Source organism: Saccopteryx leptura, chromosome 3 (assembly GCF_036850995.1).
Source record: "Saccopteryx leptura isolate mSacLep1 chromosome 3, mSacLep1_pri_phased_curated, whole genome shotgun sequence".
Taxonomy (NCBI): Eukaryota; Metazoa; Chordata; class Mammalia; order Chiroptera; family Emballonuridae; genus Saccopteryx; species Saccopteryx leptura.
Window position 1 is genome coordinate 52,602,451 of NC_089505.1, and position 22,152 is coordinate 52,624,602.

The 22,152-nt window shown below is 37.4% G+C and overlaps 1 protein-coding gene across 1 annotated transcript in view; it reads right to left on the reverse strand.

The window, feature by feature from the left end:
* Window positions 1-21,777, reverse strand: part of CDC40 (cell division cycle 40) — a 57,962-nt gene extending 36,185 nt beyond the window's left edge. Inside the window, exons 1-2 of the mRNA XM_066373476.1 lie at window positions 21,539-21,777; window positions 6,714-6,800 (exon numbers count right to left, since the gene is read on the reverse strand). Coding sequence (XP_066229573.1) covers window positions 6,714-6,800; window positions 21,539-21,727 — 276 coding nt within the window. The 5' untranslated portion in view covers window positions 21,728-21,777. The remainder of the gene's footprint in view (window positions 1-6,713; window positions 6,801-21,538) is intronic.
* Between the last annotated feature and the right edge of the window lie 375 nt (window positions 21,778-22,152).

A 22,152-nucleotide genomic window follows, 5' to 3' on the forward strand; every position in this document is an offset into this window, starting at 1 on the left:
CAGAAAGCACTAATAAAGGCAAGATTAATCAGAATCCCACTGAGGCCAGAAGACAGTGAATAGACAATAAAAGTAAAGTGCTTAAAAAAGTCGCTAGGAAAAGACACTACAAATGTAAATAAAATTTCTCAACTCTAAAAAGTCACTCTATGAAAGCCTTACACAAAACAGTACCAACATTATCTATTTCTTTATAATGCTTTGAGTTTCTAGAACAGCTTTTCAAATGTTATTTAATTTGTACAAAACTCTTTAAAATTTAGAAAAGTATTTTCATTTTTGTGTTAGAAATAAAGAGAGGCCAAAGATTATGTATTTTACTTGCCTTAGAGTCAAGAGTTTTATTAATTGGTAGAACCAAGGCTAGAATAAATCTTTTTTTTTTTTTTTAAATTTTAGTGAGGAGGAGAGGCAGAGACAGACTCCTGCATGCATGGGGACCAGGATCCACCCCACAAACCCACTAGGAGGCGATGCTCTGCCCATCTGGGGCCCTTGCTCCATTGCAACTGGAGCCATTTTTTACTGCTTGAGGCAGAGGTCATGGAGCCATCCCCAGCACCTGAGGCCAACTTGCTCCATTCAAGCCATGGCTGCAGGAGCAGGAGTGGGGGGAGAGAAAGAGAGAGAGAAATAGATGTGAGAGGAGGAGGGGTGGAGAAACAGATGGTTACTTCTCATGTGTGCCCTGACCAGGAATCAAACCTGGAACATCCACATGTTGGGAGATGCTCTACCACTGAACCAAATGGCCAGGGCCACTAGAATAAATTTTAATTTAGCATTCTATTACATAATAGTATTACTTAAACATACAAGCATAACCTCTAACAACAACAAAAAGACATTATAAAGGTACTGGGAAAATTAAACTCTTTCATGTTTTAAAATAAAGAATGAAATTAACTTCCCACTTTGGAAATAATCGAATTACATGTGATATTTTTATTTGAACTCTGGAAGGTCTACTGTCATAATGAAATATTTTGACATTAGAACATCTTAGGTCACTGGCATTAGAAACCACCTTTTCTATGATATATAGCCAGAGCCATAAATATAAATTATTCATCTTCTCTTAACCAGAATGTTGCCTTCTCTAAATATAAACATTATATTATGCATATCTATATTTAAAGGATATTAGATTTGCTCTACAATTTTTTGGCTTAGAAAATAATATATTCTTTTTTATCTACAGCTTCCATTTCTGTTTAAAATAATTCAATCTTAAAATATCTGATTTATACATAGAGCTTTTACTACTTATTCTAAATATTAACAAAGGAGCGTACAAGACTCTGTAGCCCATATTAGTTCTTCCTATGTTTCTAGGTGAAAACAAAGGGCAAAAATAAAAATCTAGATTGTTGAATGCTGGAATTTTCAGTTAATTTTGTTCAGTCATGAAATTTATTACAAAACAAGAAACAGCCATAAAATTAAAGATAAAATGATTTGAGTTTGCTAGATTCTCTACCTGCTATAGTCAGCTACTACCTATATCGCAGAATTCGATGATTCCTAAAACGATAAAATTCCCATTGCTCTTATTGTTATTCATATTACATGTAGTAAATTACCAATCATGCTTTTAATTTACTATTTAAAAAAGGAAAATACAATTTCCAGAGTCTTATTTTAATAAGAGTTTACAAAAAGAGAACAATTCTTCTAAAGGCCATACCGATCAAATCGGCACCAATTAAAAAAAAAATTCTCAGTGATAAAGAACTCTGACTTCTATACAAATACAAATCCATATATTACAGTTAAGTACATCTTAAATGTAGTGCTATTCCTAACTCAGTCTAAAAATTTAAACATGCTATGTTTTATAGATATTTAAGCTGAGACAACAAAAACTCTAATGATAAAGGAAGCTGCTTGGGAGACAGTCCATCTACTTCTGCCTCACCTTGACTGCCTGGTTACTGGCAGCTATCGGAGCCGGCCTCGCAGACATTAAAAGTCAACAGGCGAAAGCAGAGACTCTTACTAAGACTCCGCTCTTCCCAATTACTCAAAATAGAGTATGTCTTCCAGAGGTTGCTGGTCTGCGTAAATAAGCACCTCCTTTAATTCTGGGATAACCATTAAAAAAACAAAGCATATAAAAAAGAAAAAAACAGACAAACAAATACACACACACACACACACACAATTGACTTCCAAATCATTCTTTTCAACTTTTGGTAGTTAAGTTTAAGCATAAATTTGTAAATCAGGTGATTTTTAAAAATACATATTCAAGTTAATTAAGTATGACTATTAAAGTTTTTAGCTAAAAGAACACTGATGTAATAGTCAGTTACAATTGTAATCTCCCATATGAATATATACACATTTAAGTATTAATTCAAATCATTACACCCCCCAAAAAGTGTGATATTCCTGGGAGAAGTAAGTATCCTTTCATTTTTAAACTGAGTGAAGCAGTGATTTATTTATAGAGCTGGGAGAAAAGCATTTTTAAGCACCAGTTGATAAATGCAAGAGATCTGCATACTATACAGTATACGGAAGTCTTCAGTAGGTAGGACACTTGAGGGTCAACATCTTAGCAGTATATCATAACATCACAGGGTTAAGAAAATTTATACTAGTAAAAACTGACTAGTATATGAAATAATAACTGTAAGTCTATGTAAAAAAACCCAAGTTATTCCTGGCGTGCAGGAGTCCCGGGTTCGATTCCTGGCCAGGGCACACAGGAGAAGCGCCCATCTGCTTCTCCACCCTTCCCCCTCTCCTTCCTCTCTGTCTCTCTCTTCCCCTCCAGCAGCCAAAGCTCCACTGGAGCAAAGTTGGCCCGGGCGCCGAGGATGGCTCTGTGGCCTCTGCCTCAGGCACTAGAATGGCTCTGGTTGCAACAGAGCGACGCCCCAGATGGGCAGAGCATCGCTCCCGGTGGATGTGCCGGGTGGATCCTGGTCGGGCGCATGCGGGAGTCTGTCTGACTGCATCCCCGTTTCCAACTTCAGGGGAAAAAACCACACACACAAAAACCCCCCAAGTTATTGAGCTAATAATCATACTTAGAGTGATGTTTTTCAATAATATTTATTCAGTCACCAATGTTTAAAACATTCATAAACAAATTTTAAGGTGAGGACAGTCTTTTTTTGTGACAGAGACAGAGAGAGAGACAGAGAGAGGGACATATAGGGACAAACAGACAGGAAGGAGAGAGGTGAAAAGCATCAATTCTTCGTTGTAGCACCTTAGTTGTTCATTGATTGCTTTCTCATATGTGCCCTGATGGGGAGTGGGGGGGCTACAGCAGACCTTGCTCAAGCCAGCGACCTTGGGCTCAAGCTGGTGAGCCTTGCTCAAACCAGATGAGCCTGCGCTCAAGCTGGCGACCTCGGGGTCTTGAACCTGGGTCCTCCGCATCCCAGTGAGGTGCTCTATCCACTGCGGCACCACCTAGTCAGGCGAGAACAGTCTGTTGATTAACTTAATTATTTTTTAAAAATTTGGCAAAGATCATCAAAGTTCAATTTTATTGGCAGAGTACCTCATTCATGTAAGATAGAAGAGAATTTAAATACTAATAATGTAAGAATACCTTGTTAGGGCTGGTTCTATGACCTGGGCCTCAGGTCCCTTATCTATAAAATAAAAGAGCTGAGCCGCATGATTTTTAAAGTTCATTTTAACATTAATATTTATAGTAGCCCATACAGCCAGATTTTTAAGAGTTAACAGCATTTTTTTTTCTCTTTTAAATTTTTCTCCATTCCTAAAAATAGTATTATTTTTAAGTCTGAAAATCTCCCTGAGTATTCTATGGGTTTTATGAGTCCAGAGAAGTTAACAAATATACTTTCCTCTAGTAGATACAAAAAGGATTGGGTGAAATGAAGAAAATAATTAGACTAAAACAATGGCTACTGTCTTCAAATTCTATCTATAAATCTGAGAAAGCTTATCTGAATAACTAGGTAGACCATTTAGGGAATGTCCTTGGTTGGGAGAAAGAAATAACAGATAAATATTTTATAAAAGCCAGTTGAGTTAATTTACTGAACTAGCAAAGTCAAAGACAAAAGCTAGTATCCTACAAACTCCACCATGGCCTTCAACTGGTTTTCCAGTTGTGGAGCAATTGTTAAGAGTGATCTAATCTCAAATCTGCAAATCTGCCACTTGCTGGCAGTATTATCTGAGACCTGGTTTCCTTGCTATAAAATAGGGATAAGAGAACTTACTGTACTTCATAGCGTTGTAGTGAAGACTAAAGGAGACAGGAATATAAGCCCTTCAGTATGGTAACAGGCACACAGTAATAATTGGTAGTTTTATTTCATTAGTTTCTATCCCTGTTCTGTTCCATTATGCAAATCCTTACCAAATTTACTTTCCTATAAATTCAGCTTAAATTATGCCATTCTCCCATTAAAGAACCTTAGCAATCTATTGACCATCAATTAAATCAAGAACTCTTCACCTTAGTCCCCAGAGCCCTGTGCAATATTATGCAAACTATTCTAGTCTTACCTCCTCACTCTCCCCTACTGATGACTAAAGCCTTCTTGTTCTTTAGAGATTCTAAGATTTAGCTCATGCTGTTGTCTTCTGCCTAGAACCTTTCCTCATAAAAGCCCTCCTAGTCATCGCTGCCAACAGGAGTAATGTAAATAACAAGTGCTACCATTTATTAAATGCTTATTTAGTGCCTGAGTTTCCTAAGCATAGCATACATACATCACCTCATTTATCTTTGTAACTCAGTAAAATAGAAATCATCTTCATTTTACCTAATGAGAAAACTAAGATAATTCAAGGTCAGGTCACATGAGACCTAAAAAGCAGTCTATTTTAACTCCAAATCTCATATTCTTAACTTAGATTGTACTGCTTACTTTAAATACTATTTCTTTCATGGAACTTTTTCTTATCTTTATAACCAGATGCAATGTCTCCTTAAACCTGAATGGTAATTTACAGGCACTATAGGAAATAGTATGGTCTCTATTTAAAAAAAAAAAAATACACTTAGCATATCCTCTCTGGTAAACACTAGTTTGTGGAGAGGGGCTGTATTTTGTTTCTAACAATGGATTCTTAAATATGAGAACTTGAATTTCATCTAACAAAGATCATGATAACATCTTTCCTGATTTTGCCAGGTGATATAGATCCTAGTCATAGTCAATTCAAAGTCAATAATCTGTATCTCATTTGGCAACCAGGAAAAATTATGATTTTTCTTCACTTTTAAGTCTCATTATTCTTTTCTTCAATTGTTGACAAGCACTGAAGTGTTTCTAACATAAACTAAGTTATATATTTAATGGGAGGCTTCCTAGCATGAAAATATTAAAGGACTGATAATTCCACAAAGAGAATAGGCCTACTGCCTTATCAATATCACCACACAAAATCTTTACTTTTCAAATTTTCTTAAAATTTTTGAAAAATGTACCAAATAGCAATTAGTTATGCATAGGATCTAAAAATTTAAGAAAAACAGATTTCACAGAAAATACATATACTGACACAAGAATGTCATATCCCATGTTACTTCCAAATTTTCTCATTTTCTGAATTCAGTGATCCTATTTTATTGTACTTTTCATTTAAAAAATCATGAAGCATATGTGCAATTTACAATCTGTCTTCGATATGATGGCTAAAATGGTGCCAAGGAATATGGGACAGCCTGTAGTTTGACAGGCTGGAAGGATTTAAGAAATAAAGGAACGAATTTAAAATGCGCTACAGGACTGGAGCATGAGAATGAGATTTTTGCTTACTGTATACCTAGAGAACAACCAGAACACTGTCTGAATACGAGCACCAACATCACTGGCTGTGCTACATATTTCAATCGCCATTTTTAGTGACTACAGAAACCTAAGCAGGCAAATTATGTGGAATAGCTTATGGCTCTGCTTTATCAAACAAATCAATCACTATACACTAAAAATGAAGAATACTAAAAAGTACCTCTTTCTGTACCAAGATCTGGCTTTTTAAAGTCTTCTTAAAGACTCTGCTACTGATGCCTTTTTTTTGTTTTCATGGAATCTCTATTTTGTCAATCAAGCATTCTTTTTCTTTTTTAAAGTCAAAATACTCAGAAATTTTATCTTTTCTACAAACGGTCCTAAATGAACAATTTTCACTGTTTGTTTTTTCCCCCTTCCTCACCTTCTTTAATGCTTTCGTCACCATCATCACATGAAACAAAGAATCCACAAGGGCCTTATTCTGAACAGGCAACAAACACGGTGACTACTTTCGAGCAGCAAGCACATCAGGATGGCACCCCTTTGATTGTCTGGCAGAGCAATATTTGTAACTAGGTGTTTCATAATATATTATGCAGTGGTGTTAATAAACCAAATTCTTTTCATCTATGGTTAATTTGTAATACTGCCTTATCAATACCGAGAGGAAGTTCACATCAAGAATCAGATATTCTGAGATTTCCTTTTTTCAAAAGACAGAGTTTCATGCTACCACATAGTTGTATGTTGGGAGATAAACATTAGTGGATTTTAAAAAGTATTCTCACAAAATCATATATACTATTTAAACTTTTAAAGAACAGAACAATATCTTTTTTTAAATTGATATATAGTAGATATGTAATAGTATATTAGTATACTTTTGTGAGAAAACTTTAAAAAATTCACCAACTATTTACCTCTGTATAATTTAAAGTTTAGCAAAAGAATCTTAAACATAGTATGTTTTCTCACCTCAGGAGCAAACATGGTCTCATAGGTAGGATTATACTGAACCTCTTTGACAGCAGGGTCAAGATGAACTCCAGTCTCCAAATCTTCCTACAAGAAAACCAAATGGACATTAAAGACCTGACAGGTAATAGTTTTATTTTAGAACTGCAGTAAGGTCACACTCACCATTTTAACACCCATTTTATGATTCGTACATTAGTGCCATATAATTAATAATTCTAATAATCAAACATTAGTAAAAGTAATATATACAGGCATAAAGGTTAGCATTGCAGAACAAAAATTTTTTCCTTTCAAAATACTGACTTCATCTCATCAGAGCAAATTAAAAATTTCTAAATAAGTTAACACTGCTAAAAGCCTTAAACTGAGAGCCCAACTCCTCTTTTTTTATTACTCAGAAAAGACCTGATACTTTGGTTCCAAATTCAGGAGAAGCACTCCTTTTATCAGCAAACTATTAGATATACACCCAGATGGCACTGGTTAGAGACTGGAGAGTAAACAAAAGGAAGGGACAGAGCCCAAATTAAATCTAAAGTCTTATACCTCCCTGACCTGTGGTGGCGCAGTGGATCAAGTGTCGACCTGGAATGCTGAGGTCCCAGGTTCAAATTCCTGGGCTTTTCCAATCAAGGCATGTACAGGAAGCAACTACTCTGACTTGATGCTTCCTGCTTCTCCCCTTCTCCCCCCTCTTTCCTTTCTCTTTCCCTTCCCTCTCCCTAAAAATCAATAAGTAAAATCTAAAAAAAAAAAAGATAAAGACATAATTATGTCAATGTTTCATTCATCTCCCAGTTTGATAGACATAAAAATCTCATCTCTACTACAGAATCATTGGTCGTCTATTTTCGTGTAACCCCATCACTCACAAATACAACAATTCCTAAACTGGTATCTCTAGACTGGACCTCTTCCCTGAGCTCTAGAGACTTTTGTATCTGACTGCTCTTTCCCTCACAATGTCTAACAGACAACTCACACTTAACATGACCAAAAGGGAACTTCTGGTATCCCTTTCCCTAATGATTCCCCCTCCCGCCTTTTCTAAGTTAATTGCAATTCCACCCTTACATTTGCTCATGCGAAAATGCTCGGAGTTATCCCTGATTCCTCTTTCTTTACACTGTAAGGTACAATATCCAATCCATCAGCAAACCTTCTACCTTCTATAGACATCCAGATTCAACCACTTTTTTTTATTCATTTTTTAATTATTATTAATTTTAATGGGGTGACATTGATAAATCAGGGTACATATGTTCAGAGAAAACATCTCCAGGTTATTTTGACATGTGATTATGTTGCATACCCATCCCAAAGTCAAATAGTCTTCCGTCACCCTCTATCTGGTTTTCTTTGTCCCCCCCAAACACCACCCTCTTGTCCATGTCTCCGAGTCTCATTTTTATGTCCCACCTATGTATGGAATCATATAGTTCTTAGATTTTTCTGATTTACTTATTTCACTCAGTATAATGTTATCAAGGTCCATCCATGTTGTTGTAAACGATCCGATGTCATCATTTCTTTCGGCTGAGTAGTATTCCATAGTATATATGTACCAAAGCTTTTTAATCCACTCGTCCACTGACGTACACTTGGGCTGTTTCCAGATCTTCGCTATTGTGAACAATGCTGCCACAAACATGGGGGTGCATTTCTCCTTTTGAAACAGTGCTATGGTGTTCTTGGGGTATATTCCTAAAAGTGGGATAGCTGGGTCAAAAGGCAATTCAATTTTTAATTCTTTGAGGAATCTCCATACTGTATTCCATAATGGCTGTACCAGTCTGCATTCCCACCAGCAGTGCAGGAGGGCTCCCTTCTCTCCACATCCTCGCCAGCAGTTACTCTGTATTGTTTTGTTGATGAGCGCCATTCTGACTGGCATGAGGTGATATCTCATTGTGGTTTTAATTTGCATTTCTCTAATGATTAATGATGTTGAGCATTTTTTCATATGCCTAATGGCCATCTGTATGTCCTCTTTGGAAAACTGTCTATTCATTCCTTTTGCCCATTTTTTGATTGGATTGTTTGTTTTCCTGGTGTTGAGTTTTACAAGTTCTTTATAAATTTTGGTTATTAACCCCTTATCAGACGAATTGTCGAATATGTTCTCCCATTGTGTAGTTTGTTTTATTATTCTGTTCTTATTGTCTTTAGCTGTGCAAAAGCTTTTTAGTTTGATATAGTCCCATTTGTTTATCCTGTCTTTTATTTCACTTGCCCATGGAGATAAATTGGCAAATATATTGCTGCGAGAGATGTCAAAGAGCTTACTGCCTATGTTTTCCTCTAAGATGCTTATGATTTCATGGCTTACATTTAAGTCTTTTATCCATTTTGAGTTTATTTTTGTGAATGGTGTAAGTTGGTGGTCTAGTTTCAGTTTTTTGCAGGTAGATGTCCAATTTTCGCAACACCATTAGTTAAAGAGGCTGTCTTTACTCCATTGTATGCTCTTACCTCCTTTGTCAAATATCAGTTGTCCATAAATGTGTGGGTTTATTTCTGGGTTCTCTGTTCTGTTCCATTGATCTATATGCCTGTTCTTATGCCAGTACCAGGCTGTTTTGAGTACAATGGCCTTATAGTATAACTTGATATCCGGAAGTGTGATACCTCCCACTTTATTCTTCCTTTACAAGATTGCTGAGGCTATTCGTGTTCTTTTTTAGTTCCATATAAATTTTTGGAATATGTGTTCTATATCTTTGAAGTATGTCATTGGTATTTTAATTGGTATTGCTTTGAATTTATAAATTGCATTGGGTAATATAGACATTTTAATGATGTTTATTCTTCCTAACCATGAGCACAGTATATGCTTCCACTTGTTTGTATCTTCCTTGATTTCTTTTACCAATGTTTTATAATTTTCCGAGTACTAGTCCTTAATCTCCTTGGTTAAATTTACTCCTAGGTACTTTATTATTTTGGTTGCAAAAGTGAAGGGTACTGTTTCTTTAATTTCTCTTTCTAACAGTTCATTATTGGTGTATAAAAATGCCTCTAATTTCTGAGTATTAATTTTATATCCTGCTACCTTGTTGAATTCATTTATCAGGTCCAGTAGTTTTTTGACTGTATATAGGGTTTTCTATATACAGTATCATAACATCTGCAAATAATGATAGTTTTACTTCTTCTTTTCCAATTTGGATGCTTTTTATTTCTTCTTGTTGTCTGATTGCTGTGGTTAGGACTTCCAGAACTATGTTGAATAAGAGTGGTGAAAAGGGGCACCCCTGCCTTGTTCCTGATCTTAAGGGTATTGCTTTTAATTTTTGCCCATTGAGTATGATGTTGGCTGTGGGTTTCTCATAGATGGCTTTTATCATGTTGAGGTATTTCTGTTGTGTCAGTTGTTATTTCTCCACTCTCATTTCTAATTTTATTTATTTGAGTCCTCTCTCTCTTTTTCTTGGTGAGTCTAGTTAAAGGTTCATCAATCTTGTTTACCTTTTCAAAGAACCAGCTCCTGGTTTCATTGATCCTCTGTATTGTTTCTTTAGCCTCTGTGTCATTTATTTCTGCTCTGATCTTTATTATTTCCTTCCTTCTCCTAGCTCTGGGCTTTACTTGCTGTTCTTTTTCTAGTTCTTTTAGATACAGGGTCAAGTTGTTTATTTGAGCTTTTTCTAGCTTCTTAAGGTATGCCTGTAATGCTATGAACTTCCCTCTCAGGATTGCTTTTGCTGTGTCCCATAAATTTTGAGTTGATGTATGCTCATTAGCATTCGTTTCTAGGAATTTTTTAATTTCTTCTTTGATCTCAGTGTTAACTCATTCATTATTTAATAACATGCTATTTTGTTTCCAAGTGTTTCAGTATTTTTCAGTTTTTCTGTTGTGGTTGATTTCTAGTTTCATGCCATTGTGATCAGAGAAAATGCTTGATATGATTTCAATTTTCTTATATTTGTTGAGACTGCTTTTGTGCCCAAACATGTGTTCTATCCTAGAGAATATACCATGAGCACTTGATAAGAATGTATATTCTGCTGCTTTAGGGTGAAAGGTTCTGAAGATATCTATTAAATCCGGTTGATCTAGTGTGTCCTTTAGGGCTGCTGTTTCTTTGTTAATTTCCTTTCTTGAGGATCTACCTAGTGATGTTAATGGGGTATTGAAATCCCCTACTATCATAGTATTGCTGTTGATATCACCCTTTATAATCATCAAAGTCTGCTTTATATATTTAGGTGCTCCTATATTTGGGGCGTAGATATTTATAATAGTTATATCTTCCTGTTGGATTGCTCCCTTCATCATTATGTAGTGATCTTCTTTATCTCTTACTATAGCCTTTATTTTAAAGTCCATTTTGTCTGATATAAGTATTGCTACCCCAGCTTTTTTTTCATTTCCATTTGCATGAAATATTTTTTCCATCCTTTTATCTTCAGTCTATGTGCATCTTTTGTTTTAAGGCAGGGGTTGGGAACCTTTTTGGCTGAGAGCCATGAACGCCACATATTTTAAAATGTAATTCCGTGAGAGCCATACAACGACCCATGTACGTTACACATTATCCAGTAATAATTTGGTGTTGTTCCAGAGGACAGCTGTGATTGGCTCCAGCGACCCGCAACCACGAACATGAGCGGTAGGAAATGAATAGATTGTAATACATGAGAATGTTTTATATTTTTAACGTTATTATTTTTTTATTAAAGATTTGTCTGCAAGCCAGATGCAGCCATCAAAAGAGCCACATCTGGCTCGCGAGCCATAGGTTCTCGACCCCTGTTTTAAGGTGTGTCTCTTGTAGACAGCATATGTATGGGTCCTGTTTTCTTATCCATGCAGCTACCCTACGTCTTTTGATCAGATCATTTAATCCATTTACATTTAAGGTTATTATTGATATGTAGTTGTTTATTGCCATTTTATTCTTTAAAGCTGTATTCCTCTTGTGCTATATTCTTTTTCCCCTTTGATCTGTTTACAACAGGCCCCTTAGCATTTCTTGCAGCATTGGTTTGGTTATAGTGAATTCCTTGAGCATTTTTTTGTCTGGGAAACTTTTTCAACCACTTTTTAAGTCCTTTTTTACTCTTGCCTCAGTCCAGCTTACCATCTCACACCTGGATTACTATAACAGCCTCTTAACTGGTCTCCCTGCTTTTGCCCTTGCCCCCCAACACCCTCATTCCACACAGGAACTAGTAATTATTTTAAAATATTCACCACATTATGTTATTCCTTTGCTCTAAACCCTTCAGTACCCTCACTGCTCAGAGTAAAGGCCAAACAAAAGGCTACAGGCTCATTATCAGGTGTTCTCAGAAAGTAAATATAGTTCTGTAAGGTAGTATTATAGGGCATTTTTGTCTTCCTGTATTGTCCTTCTTTAGCTTTTTTATATTTAAAATGTTTTTGCACAGATTTAATATCCGTATTAAACATTTATAAATATCTTTAGAGCATTCAAGTTACATTTTTAAGTTTTCAAGGTAGTTACTACATATCATTTATGAATTATATTTCAGTAAAGCTGGAATTACAAAATTGCTGTTATAAAATGAAGATGTTTGAATCTGACTGGCTGAGAATTTACCATCCATGATCTGTTCCTCCGCCTACCCTCTACCCCAACTTCTCATCTAGCTCTGTCCCTGTGCTCACTGTACTCCAGCCTCACGGGCTCATATGCTATTCCTGGAATTCAACGATGGACAATCTTGCCTCAGGGTCCCTGTACTTACAGTTTCCTCTTCCTGCAATGTTCTTTTCCTGGATATCCACACAAATATTCTCTCTTCTTTCAGGTCTCAGCTCAGTTTTTGTACTTTCTCTTTACCTTGCTTTAATTATCTCCATTATGAGTCTCACCTTGACATGTATTTATTGTGTACCCCCCTCCAATAAATATAAGCTATACAAGTTAGATTTTGTAGGCACGAATGTGTCCTCGATTACTAGAACTATCCCTATCATCTCACCATTTTTATGCTGTTAGCCTCTTGCTGATGGTAGGATACATCCATCAATATAATGCAAGACAATGCATGCAATATCACAAATTTTGCAAAAGATGTGGGATATCATGGCATTGACAGTGATGTTGGAGAAGAAGCAATGCCACTAACAAATGAAGAGCTGGTAGAATTAGACCAATTAACGACCAAAGACTACAAACTGATAGGAAAAATAACACCATAGGCACACAGATATTGTTTCAAAATTTTACATCATTTAAAACATCCTTCACCAAAGCAGGCAATTTAGTTTCTCTAGTTCTCAAAAGTCGAGTCCTTCAGGTATGACTCCATTAAACTTCCTTCCCCACTAGTTTCAACAGTCCATACCTTTACCATATCTTATCATCCATATGACTTCAATTTCCACCCCAAATTTTTATCCTGGCCTCTGGATCCACATATTTAACTGTCCACTAACTTTATCATATGGATATTCCATAGAATTAGGTTCTGTGCTATGTCCAAAACAGATCATTCCCCCATGACTCAGCCTCATTCCCTAACAAATCAGGCACCTAGTCTTACTGATTCTACCTCTCCACTCTCTCTCCAGCAACTCCACTCCCACCATCCCTTCTCCACAGCCCAGCTACCACTACCCTCGTTCAGGGCTTCATTGTATCTTGCCTGGACTATTATAATACCTTTTGATCAGGTTTATTATACCCCCACTTTAAATTAATTGTTGATTTTTTTTATTTTTATTTTTATTTATTTATTTATTTATTCATTATAGAGAGGAGAGAGAAAAGACAGAGAGAGAGAAGGGGGGAGGAGCTGGAAGCATCAACTCCCATATGTGCCTTGACCAGGCAAGCCCAGGGCTTCAAACCGGCGACCTCAGCATTTCCAGCTCAACGCTTTATCCACTGCGCCACCACAGGTCAGGCTAATTGTTGATTTTTAAAAATATCAAGCACTTCCATACTTTCTGTGCTGTTGGCAATGTTATTCTTTGTTCGTTATGCATTTCCCTTTATTATCATTAGAGGCATATCTTCTGATGATGATAATATGTCATCTTCTTATTTTCCCTGATTATCTGCCCTCCTCCCGGCTCAAGAAAACTGCTTTTTCATCCACAGTCCAAAAGGATGCTTTACATAACTCCTTATAGCATTTGTGATATTGCAGTACCTGTCGCACATGACCTTTACTTACATTTTATACCTTCACTGCCTAGTACAATGCAGGGCACTCAGTGCATTATCAATAAATACTTGTTCAATTAAAATGAAAAAAAGTCAAATCCATCAATAAATTAACTAGAATGAAGCCTGCCGTGGAATTTGGTGATCATGTCACAAAAATATCTGTCATAGCAATTTTAGTAGTTGGGTGGGGTATGTGAAGCCAGCTACAAGGGGCAGAGGTATTACTGAGAATTAAGAAAAACAAGACAGTAATAATTTTTACTCTTTCAAGACATTTAGTGATAAAGAAGAAAAGAGATGGGAGTGCCACATTAAATGGTTTTCAGGGTGAAATTAGGTATGTTTTTCTCTTTCCATAAGAAAAAGACTAGGTCAAAGATTAAGCCAATTCTAGGCTAGAGGAATGGAGCAAGCAGGGAGAAACACATGAAAAGGAGGGGATAATCAAAGGTGTGCAGGAGGCAGGAGAGTTAGAAGATCAGCCTCTGAAAAGAGCAGGTGCTCTCTCTGAGATGAAATGGAGATGACAAAGATAAGAACTGACAGGTGACAGCTGTTCAGAGCCAGTTGGAGATGGAGGGAGTCACAGTTGGTCTTTTCATTATCTTTGCGTAGTTAGGGGCACAGGCATCTTCATAAAATACTGTAACTTCAGATTTATTTATTCATTTAATAAATACTGATTGTGTGCCTACTCTGTGGCAGCCACTGCTCTAGATGCATAAAAATTGACAAAGATCACTGCCCTTGTGGAGCCTATATCCCAGTGGGGGATACAGACAACCAATATAACAAATAAGTGAATTATATATACATATATACATACATATACATACATATATATATACTGCTCACAAAAATTAGGGGATATTTTATCGCTTCATATTCATTTTGAAATATCCACTAATTTTTATAAGCAGTATATACAGCTTGCTGGAAGAGGGCAAGTGCTATGAAAAAAAGCATTTAACATTAGTGCCAGGACTGAGGTAAACACCTTACCTCATATAATCCTCAGAACACTCTGTGAGGTAAGTATTAGCAAAACTAAGTCACTCACCCCAAAGTACTAGTAGATTAAATGAGAAGGAAAAGAATTTAAAATAACCACAATGAAGGATGTATAAGAGACCCTATTAGCAATCGCTGGCAGAGTACCAGTCAGGTTCTTATTTGCAAGCAACCGAAACCCTCCCAGGCTGATTAAACAGTACTGAATCCTTCTAAGTTTCTCTCAGCATTGCCAAGAAGGGTCAAGAATCAGCTTGGGGAAACAGGCAGAGATCAAGAGGTGAGTCTACAGATGGAATCACAATTCTAAATCCATCATATCACAGAACCAGTCCAGTGAACACAACAGTTCACCATTGCTGAAAACCACTGCTATGGCTGCCACTGGATGCTGCTCTTGAAACTATCAGCTAAAGAAACTAGATAATGACGGCTATCACTGCCACTTAAAAATATTTCCATGCTTCTCTGTGGATTAGCTTTAGATTAGAATTTAGGTCAGGGGTCCCCAAACTACGGCCCGCGGGCCACATGCGGCCCCCTGAGGCCATTTATCCGGCCCTCGCAGTACTTCCGGAAGGGGCACCTCTTTCATTGGTGGTCAGTGAGAGGAGCATAGTTCCCATTGAAATACTGGTCAGTTTGTTGATTTAAATTTACTTATTCTTTATTTTAAATATTGTATTTGTTCCCGTTTTGTTTTTTACTTTAAAATAAGATATGTGCAGTGTGCATAGGGATTTGTTCTTAGTTGTTTTTTTTTATAGTCCGGCCCTCCAACGGCCTGAGGGACAGTGAACTGGCCCCCTGTGTAAAAAGTTTGGGGACCCCTGATTTAGGTGGATGCATTTGTCTGGCTGAGCCCAAGCTATAGTAGTGGGCCTTAGAAGGGAATTGGAAGAATGTGAATCTGAATTTTCAGCTCCTGAAAGGTAGGGGCCAGGAGAGACATTCATCACAGTAAGACTCTTAAAGAAGAGGGTTCAAATGCTGGGCCACCAAAAGATGATACACAGATATTACCCTAGAAAGAAGACTAGAATCTTCATTGATTAGGTATCTTGCCTAGGGCTTAGTAGCAAAACCCAGTACTACACAGTTAAAAGGGTATATACAAATTGCTAAAACTCCATAAAAACTAAATTAAATGCTTTCTCTCTTAATATTCAACTTGTAGTGATAAACTGATTGAATTAACAAGAGCCCACATTGATACCTCCCCAGTGGATTTTATAGAATACAGTTGCTAGAACCACTTTATAATATGGTTTACTTTCTGATTAAGAGTATTCTAAATTTTAATCATTTTGAACAGAGTACCATGAGACACCAAGCTTTAAATTCAAAGTACAATTTAAAAAGAATTACTCTTTATATATACAACAGTGGCAACTAATAAAAAATATAAATAGTTCTAGTCTCTACTACTCACAGAACAAATCTCTGGAAAATAAAGGGTTATTAATTTTACATTTAATTAGAAAAACTTGAACAATACCACAACCTTATTTTAAAACCCATGAGTTCACCTGACTGGGCGGTGGCGCAGTGGATGGAGTATAGGACTGGGATACGGAAGACCCAGGTTCAAGACCCCGAGGTCCCCAGCTTGAGTGAGGGCTTATTTGGTTTGAGCAAAAGCCCACCAGCTTGAGCCCAAGGTCACTGGCTCGAGCAAGGGGTTACTGGGTCTGCTGAAGGCCCGCGGTCAAGGCACGTATGAGAGAGCAGTCAATGAACAACTAGGGTGTTGCAATGTGCAACGAAAAAACTAATGATTGATGCTTCTCATCACTCTGTTCCTGTCTGTCTGTCCCTGTCTATCCCTCTCTCTGACTCACTCTCTTTCTCTGTAAAAAAAAAAAAAAAAAGACAAAAAAAAGCCCCCATGAGTTCAATAACAATTAGGCATACAGCTAAAATTACCACAGAATTACAAAGGATTTTTACTTTTTGAATTATCCATATAAATCAAAGTGCAGTAAGTGAACAGCAGACCCTATAGGCCAAATACGTTTTGAAAGTTTATCTTTTGTTGATTCAAAGAAATTTTATAAATATATCTATATATCTACTTTCCAGTCCTTTTCAATTTCTTACTGTTGTACAAATAAGAAATTAGATGTAAAAGCACTTTATAAATAATAAAGCACAACACAAATATTAATCATTATTGTAAACAGTTTACCAATTTATGGTATAGTTCTTTTTTCCCCATTAAGTGGGAATGAACAAAGTGCCTAAAATGGAAGTCTAGGTGGATGAGGAAAAAGAGAACAGAAGTTCATATAAAGATATCCTTGAGTTTGGGTCTTACGAAATGCACAGGAAAAGGCAATCCATTTGAAGCTCACAAGTATGAGAAAGCTCACCCAAAAAGAAAAATGTAAATATGTTCAGAATTAGAGGCAAAATTTTCATTTTACTCAAGTAGACTACGCTAAAGTGGGGGATACAGTGGGAACAGTGACAGTCATTAACTGAAATGAGAGAAAGCTAGGTCTGCTTTAGTGTTTTTTAACTTTAAAGTCAATTATAAGCAACTCATAACCTAACAGGGCTCATTACATGATTTCCAAAGTGCAAAATCTGACAATGTTGCATTAAATAATTTTTTAACTAGAAAATACTCAATGTATAATTCGAGTTCCAGAATAAGAGAAGAGAGAATAGGCCTCAAATAATATTTGAAAAGATAAGTACTGAGAATAGCTGCTAAAATAGGGGAGGGGAGATGTGAGTAGAGGTGAAGTGTTCTTGCACTGTTTAGGAAGAGGCAAAGACATAATTCAGACATGTTTTAATTCTAGGACTAACCACTTAACAGAAACTGAGGGCATAAGTTAGAAATAAGTACAACAAATGAATGGAATGAATAAAAAAAGTAATCTATATGAAAGAACGGATACCTAGCATACTAACTTTCTGCCTTTCTTCTATGACATGTATGTATTTAAGACTATACTTAAATATTGCCATGGCTGTACCTAACAAGTTCTGATAAATATTATTTCCCATATTGTTTAGTTCAAAATATTTTCTATTATTTTTAATTTTGGCTCCTGGGTTACTAAGAAGTACAATTTCATAATATTTCAAATATGGGCATTTTACAGTTATCCTTTTGTGGCTCATTCAGCTTAGCAGCGCTGTGGACAGAGAACATAACATCATGTAAAATTTATTGAGACTTATTTTATGGCTTCTTTCAGGGCCTGGCAAACTAGTTTAATGGCTAAATCTAGCCCAGTCTGTTTTTGTATCCAACAAGAATGTTATTTACATTTTAAAGCGTTGTTTAAAAAAGTAAGCAAGACAGACAAAGAAAGAAAGATATGACAAACTGTATGTGGTCAGCAACAGCCTAAAATACTTTCTAAACTTTGGCCTAGTATATGGTCAGTTAAAAAAAGTTTTAATTAGTGCTTGAAAACATTGTTCTGCATTGAGTGATACATTTTTTATACCCTTTAGATATAGTTTATAATTTTGTTGTTCATGTTTTCTTTATCATTAATAATTTTTTGCTTTTTTATCAATTACTGAGAGAGGTATATCAAAACGTCCCACTGTGACTATACATTTGTCCATTTCTTATATAGTTCTATCCATATTTGCTTAAATATTTTAAGCTTACATTCTTAAATACATACAAATTTAAAAATGCTATATACCTCTTTGTGAACTGAACCTTGTATAAGTTCATACGCTGCCAAAATGCTTGCTATTAGTCACAATACAACCAAATACAGATGAACAGATGTGCATGCTTCACATCTCTGCCCTTGGCCATTTTTCTATCCTTACATTTACTATGTGCTGGGCCACAAACTAGCAAAGACTAATGTCCTTTACTATTATCATAGAACCTAGATCACTGGGGGTCTGTCTAGCCCTTGCTCTGCTTTCAAAGGACCTCTGGAACCTTATGCAACCTCTTCTAGATTTTCTTGAAGTGAATGAACTGAGTTCTAGAGACATCCCCTCACCCCACCCCCACCCAATCAACACATGTTGATTTTCAACATACTGGTAAATGCTTTTTTTAAAGCCCTTCTTTTTCATTTACGCTTTTACTCATTTTATCACCAACTATATTTCCCTTAATCTTGTGTATTAGGCATTGGAGATATAAATTCGAATACAGTAGATGCAACAATCTCTGGTCCCTCGGCTCTTACAATAATCGAGGGGGGAAAGGGTTAACAAATCAGAGCACTATGGTAAGTGCTATGGTTGCCCTCTGAAAAGGTGCTAGGGTAGGCAGAGCAGGAAACACGCAGGAGATGGAAGGGTTGTCGAGTCTGATGGGGGGGTGGTAAAGGCACAAAGCAAGGGGTTTCCAAGCAGAGAGACTAGTATGGGCAACATCTTGAGAGGAAAAAAGGAAAATAAAGCTTTTGGAAGAACGGCAGGGCTCATATATTACATAAAAAACTTAGAAATTACCCAGTGTGCAATGCAGTGTCTTTGAGCAGAGAAGTGATCAGAAAGATCAATCTGGGTGCACTATGAAGGGAAGACTGGGAGGTCCTGGGAGAGAAGACTTAGGTTATTATCATTGTCTTGAAGAGAAATGATAAGAATCTCAAAAAGTGGCAGCAAAGAGGAAATAAGAGATCTGATAAATATCACTGCATCATAATGGAGAGGACCCACTACCCAAAAGTAGGGATTGAGAAAATAAAGTCAAGAAGGACTACAGGGAGTCCTGGTCAGATGGCTCAGTTGGTTAGAGCGTTATCCTGAAAATACAGAGGTTGCAGGTTCGATCCCTGGTCAGGGCACATACAGGAACAAATAGATGTTTCTGTCTCACTTTCTCCCTTCCTTTCTCTCTGAAATCAATAAAAAATTAAATTAAATTAAAAAGTAAGGGAGATATGAAGTAAGACTGTGCCAGTAAAAATGGAGAAGGAACTGGTCGAAGAGAAATTAAGGAAACAGAAATGTTAGAACAAACCAAATGACTAGCTTCAAGGGCTGAGGAAGAAGGAAAAAGAAGACCCTCTGTTCTTGGCTTGGACTGATGAGTAGGATCATTATTCAAAATGGGTAAAACAGGTGAAGTGGATTTTGAGGGAAAGAAAATGTATTAATTATTCAAAAGTACATTGGATGGGAGGTGCCCAAGAGCCATCCTGGGACAGAAGTATAATAGTTCTGAAGCTAGCAAGGAGTTTATAATTTGAAATAATAAGGATAGTGTGGCTGGCAGAGTTCTCAGTGCTTTACATGCTTTATGATGACCTCTTATAACTCCCAGAGTTTTACCAAGAGGCTCCGACTAGGCTACTTTGCATTGAGGAGCAAATGCAACGAAGAAGTAGGATAGAGCTCCTAAAATCTCAGCTGCAAAAGGAATGAAGACCCAGGAGATTGATGAAGGAGTGTTAAGTTTGAGGAGTTTGTTTTGTTATCAAGATAGGAGGATTTTAAGCATTCTTTCATATCAAAAGCCCATTAGTAAAAAGTAAAATTAATAATAGTTTGTTAAAAACGCCTAGAACACTTCAGTGATAACACACTGGACTTTAGGAACACCTTAAATACCAAGGTATTTTTGCACACTGTCTCCCCTTAACACAGCTTCAGCTTCTTATTGCCCCGTTAGGGTCTTCTGGACTATACTACCTATTGGTGGGTGACGTCCCTGGGCACTAGACACACTGATCCTTCCACAGTTCTTCAAACACTAAACTTGGCCATCTCAAGGCTTGCTATCTCCTTTGCCTGGACACTCCTGACTTAGCTTCGATGGCTGGCTTCTCGTTCTTCAAAGCTGCTTTTTCAGAGGACTTCCCTGACCAATCTATTGAAATTCTACTCCTGCATTATTCTGTATCACACTACTCTATTTTTTTCCCTTCATAGTACTCAATCTAATCTGTAACCACTTTATTTGCTCACATTTTATTGACTGTCTCTTCTACTAGAATGTGTGCACATGATGGCAAAGATGTTTGGCTTGCTGGCATCTGTTATCTTCAGCCCTGATCAATAATACGTATTCAATAAATATTTGTTAAACCAACTACATAACTCAGTTTCTCCCTCTATCAACTCTCTCAATCGGGGTCATACACTCTTTAAATCCCAGACTTTTCTCACTATATGGACCTATATAATCAAAAGAGCTTACTAACGTTTATTGAACTTATTTACCAGGCTCTGTGCGATAAGCTTTACTTACATCATTTCATTTAAGATACGCAATAATCCACTCAAATAAATAGGTACTTTCGGACTTCAAAAACATAACTAAGCCAGTCCACTGCTCGCTTCCCGTGAGCGCTATGTTCTAGGTTGCAAAGTCCTGCGCTAGCCTCTCTTATGTTTTGAGATTACACCCGTTCCACCCAGGTCACATCCTAATGCATAAATGCACATCACTCCTTCTTCCCACTTGCCTTCAGCCGGCGGGAGGCGAGGGCGAGGAGAGGGGTGGGGGTGGGGAGCCGGGAGCTCCCGCGCTGGACTTCCAGTTCCCGGTTTCTCCCAAGGAAGATGCATGTGGGAAGCAGAGGAGCTCCGAGCGTTAGCAACTTAGGTAGCTCTGAGCACTAGGGAAGGAAGAGGTCACCCAGGGCCCAACAAGCGAATGCCGGATTTTGGAGCAGAAGCCAATTCCCTCACCGCATCAGAGGCAAATGCGTAAGCTTACCTTAACTGCCACCTCCGGAGCCGAGTCCACAGCCACTGCCAGCGAGGGCTTGGCAGAAGGCGATTTAGTCAAGTGCATGAGGGAGTCCGCGGCTGGCAGCGGACACCGTCCGCCCTCACTGTCCGAGTCCGATTCGGACCCTGAACCCGAACCATAGGAAGCAGCCAGAGCTGCAATCGCAGCCGACATGACTGCAACACAATTGTGTCGACAAGGCCTCGGCGGAAGAAGAGGTTCCCAGGTCCTGACAGATTGCCATAACACACATTATTTATTTCCTGTGCTAAGAAAAAATTTATGACACTTTAAATAAGTTAATTAGTATTAGAAAAAGCACAACACAACTGAGAATTTGGAAATATTTATCTAGGGAACTAGAAAGAATTACAATACCTTATAACTTTCAGGACCTTTACGGCTAGATAGAAGACTACGAATCCCGACATACCTTGCGGCCTCGGAGTCCTGCATTCCCGGCGTGCAGTGTGACGGGAAGTGAGAAGCACTATGGGAAATGTAGTTTTGTGGGAGGGGAGGGCGGGCAGGCATGCATGCCTTTGCCCCGCCCCTCAATGGATGGTTCATTCAATTGGCTATCCTTGTCCCCCATTCCC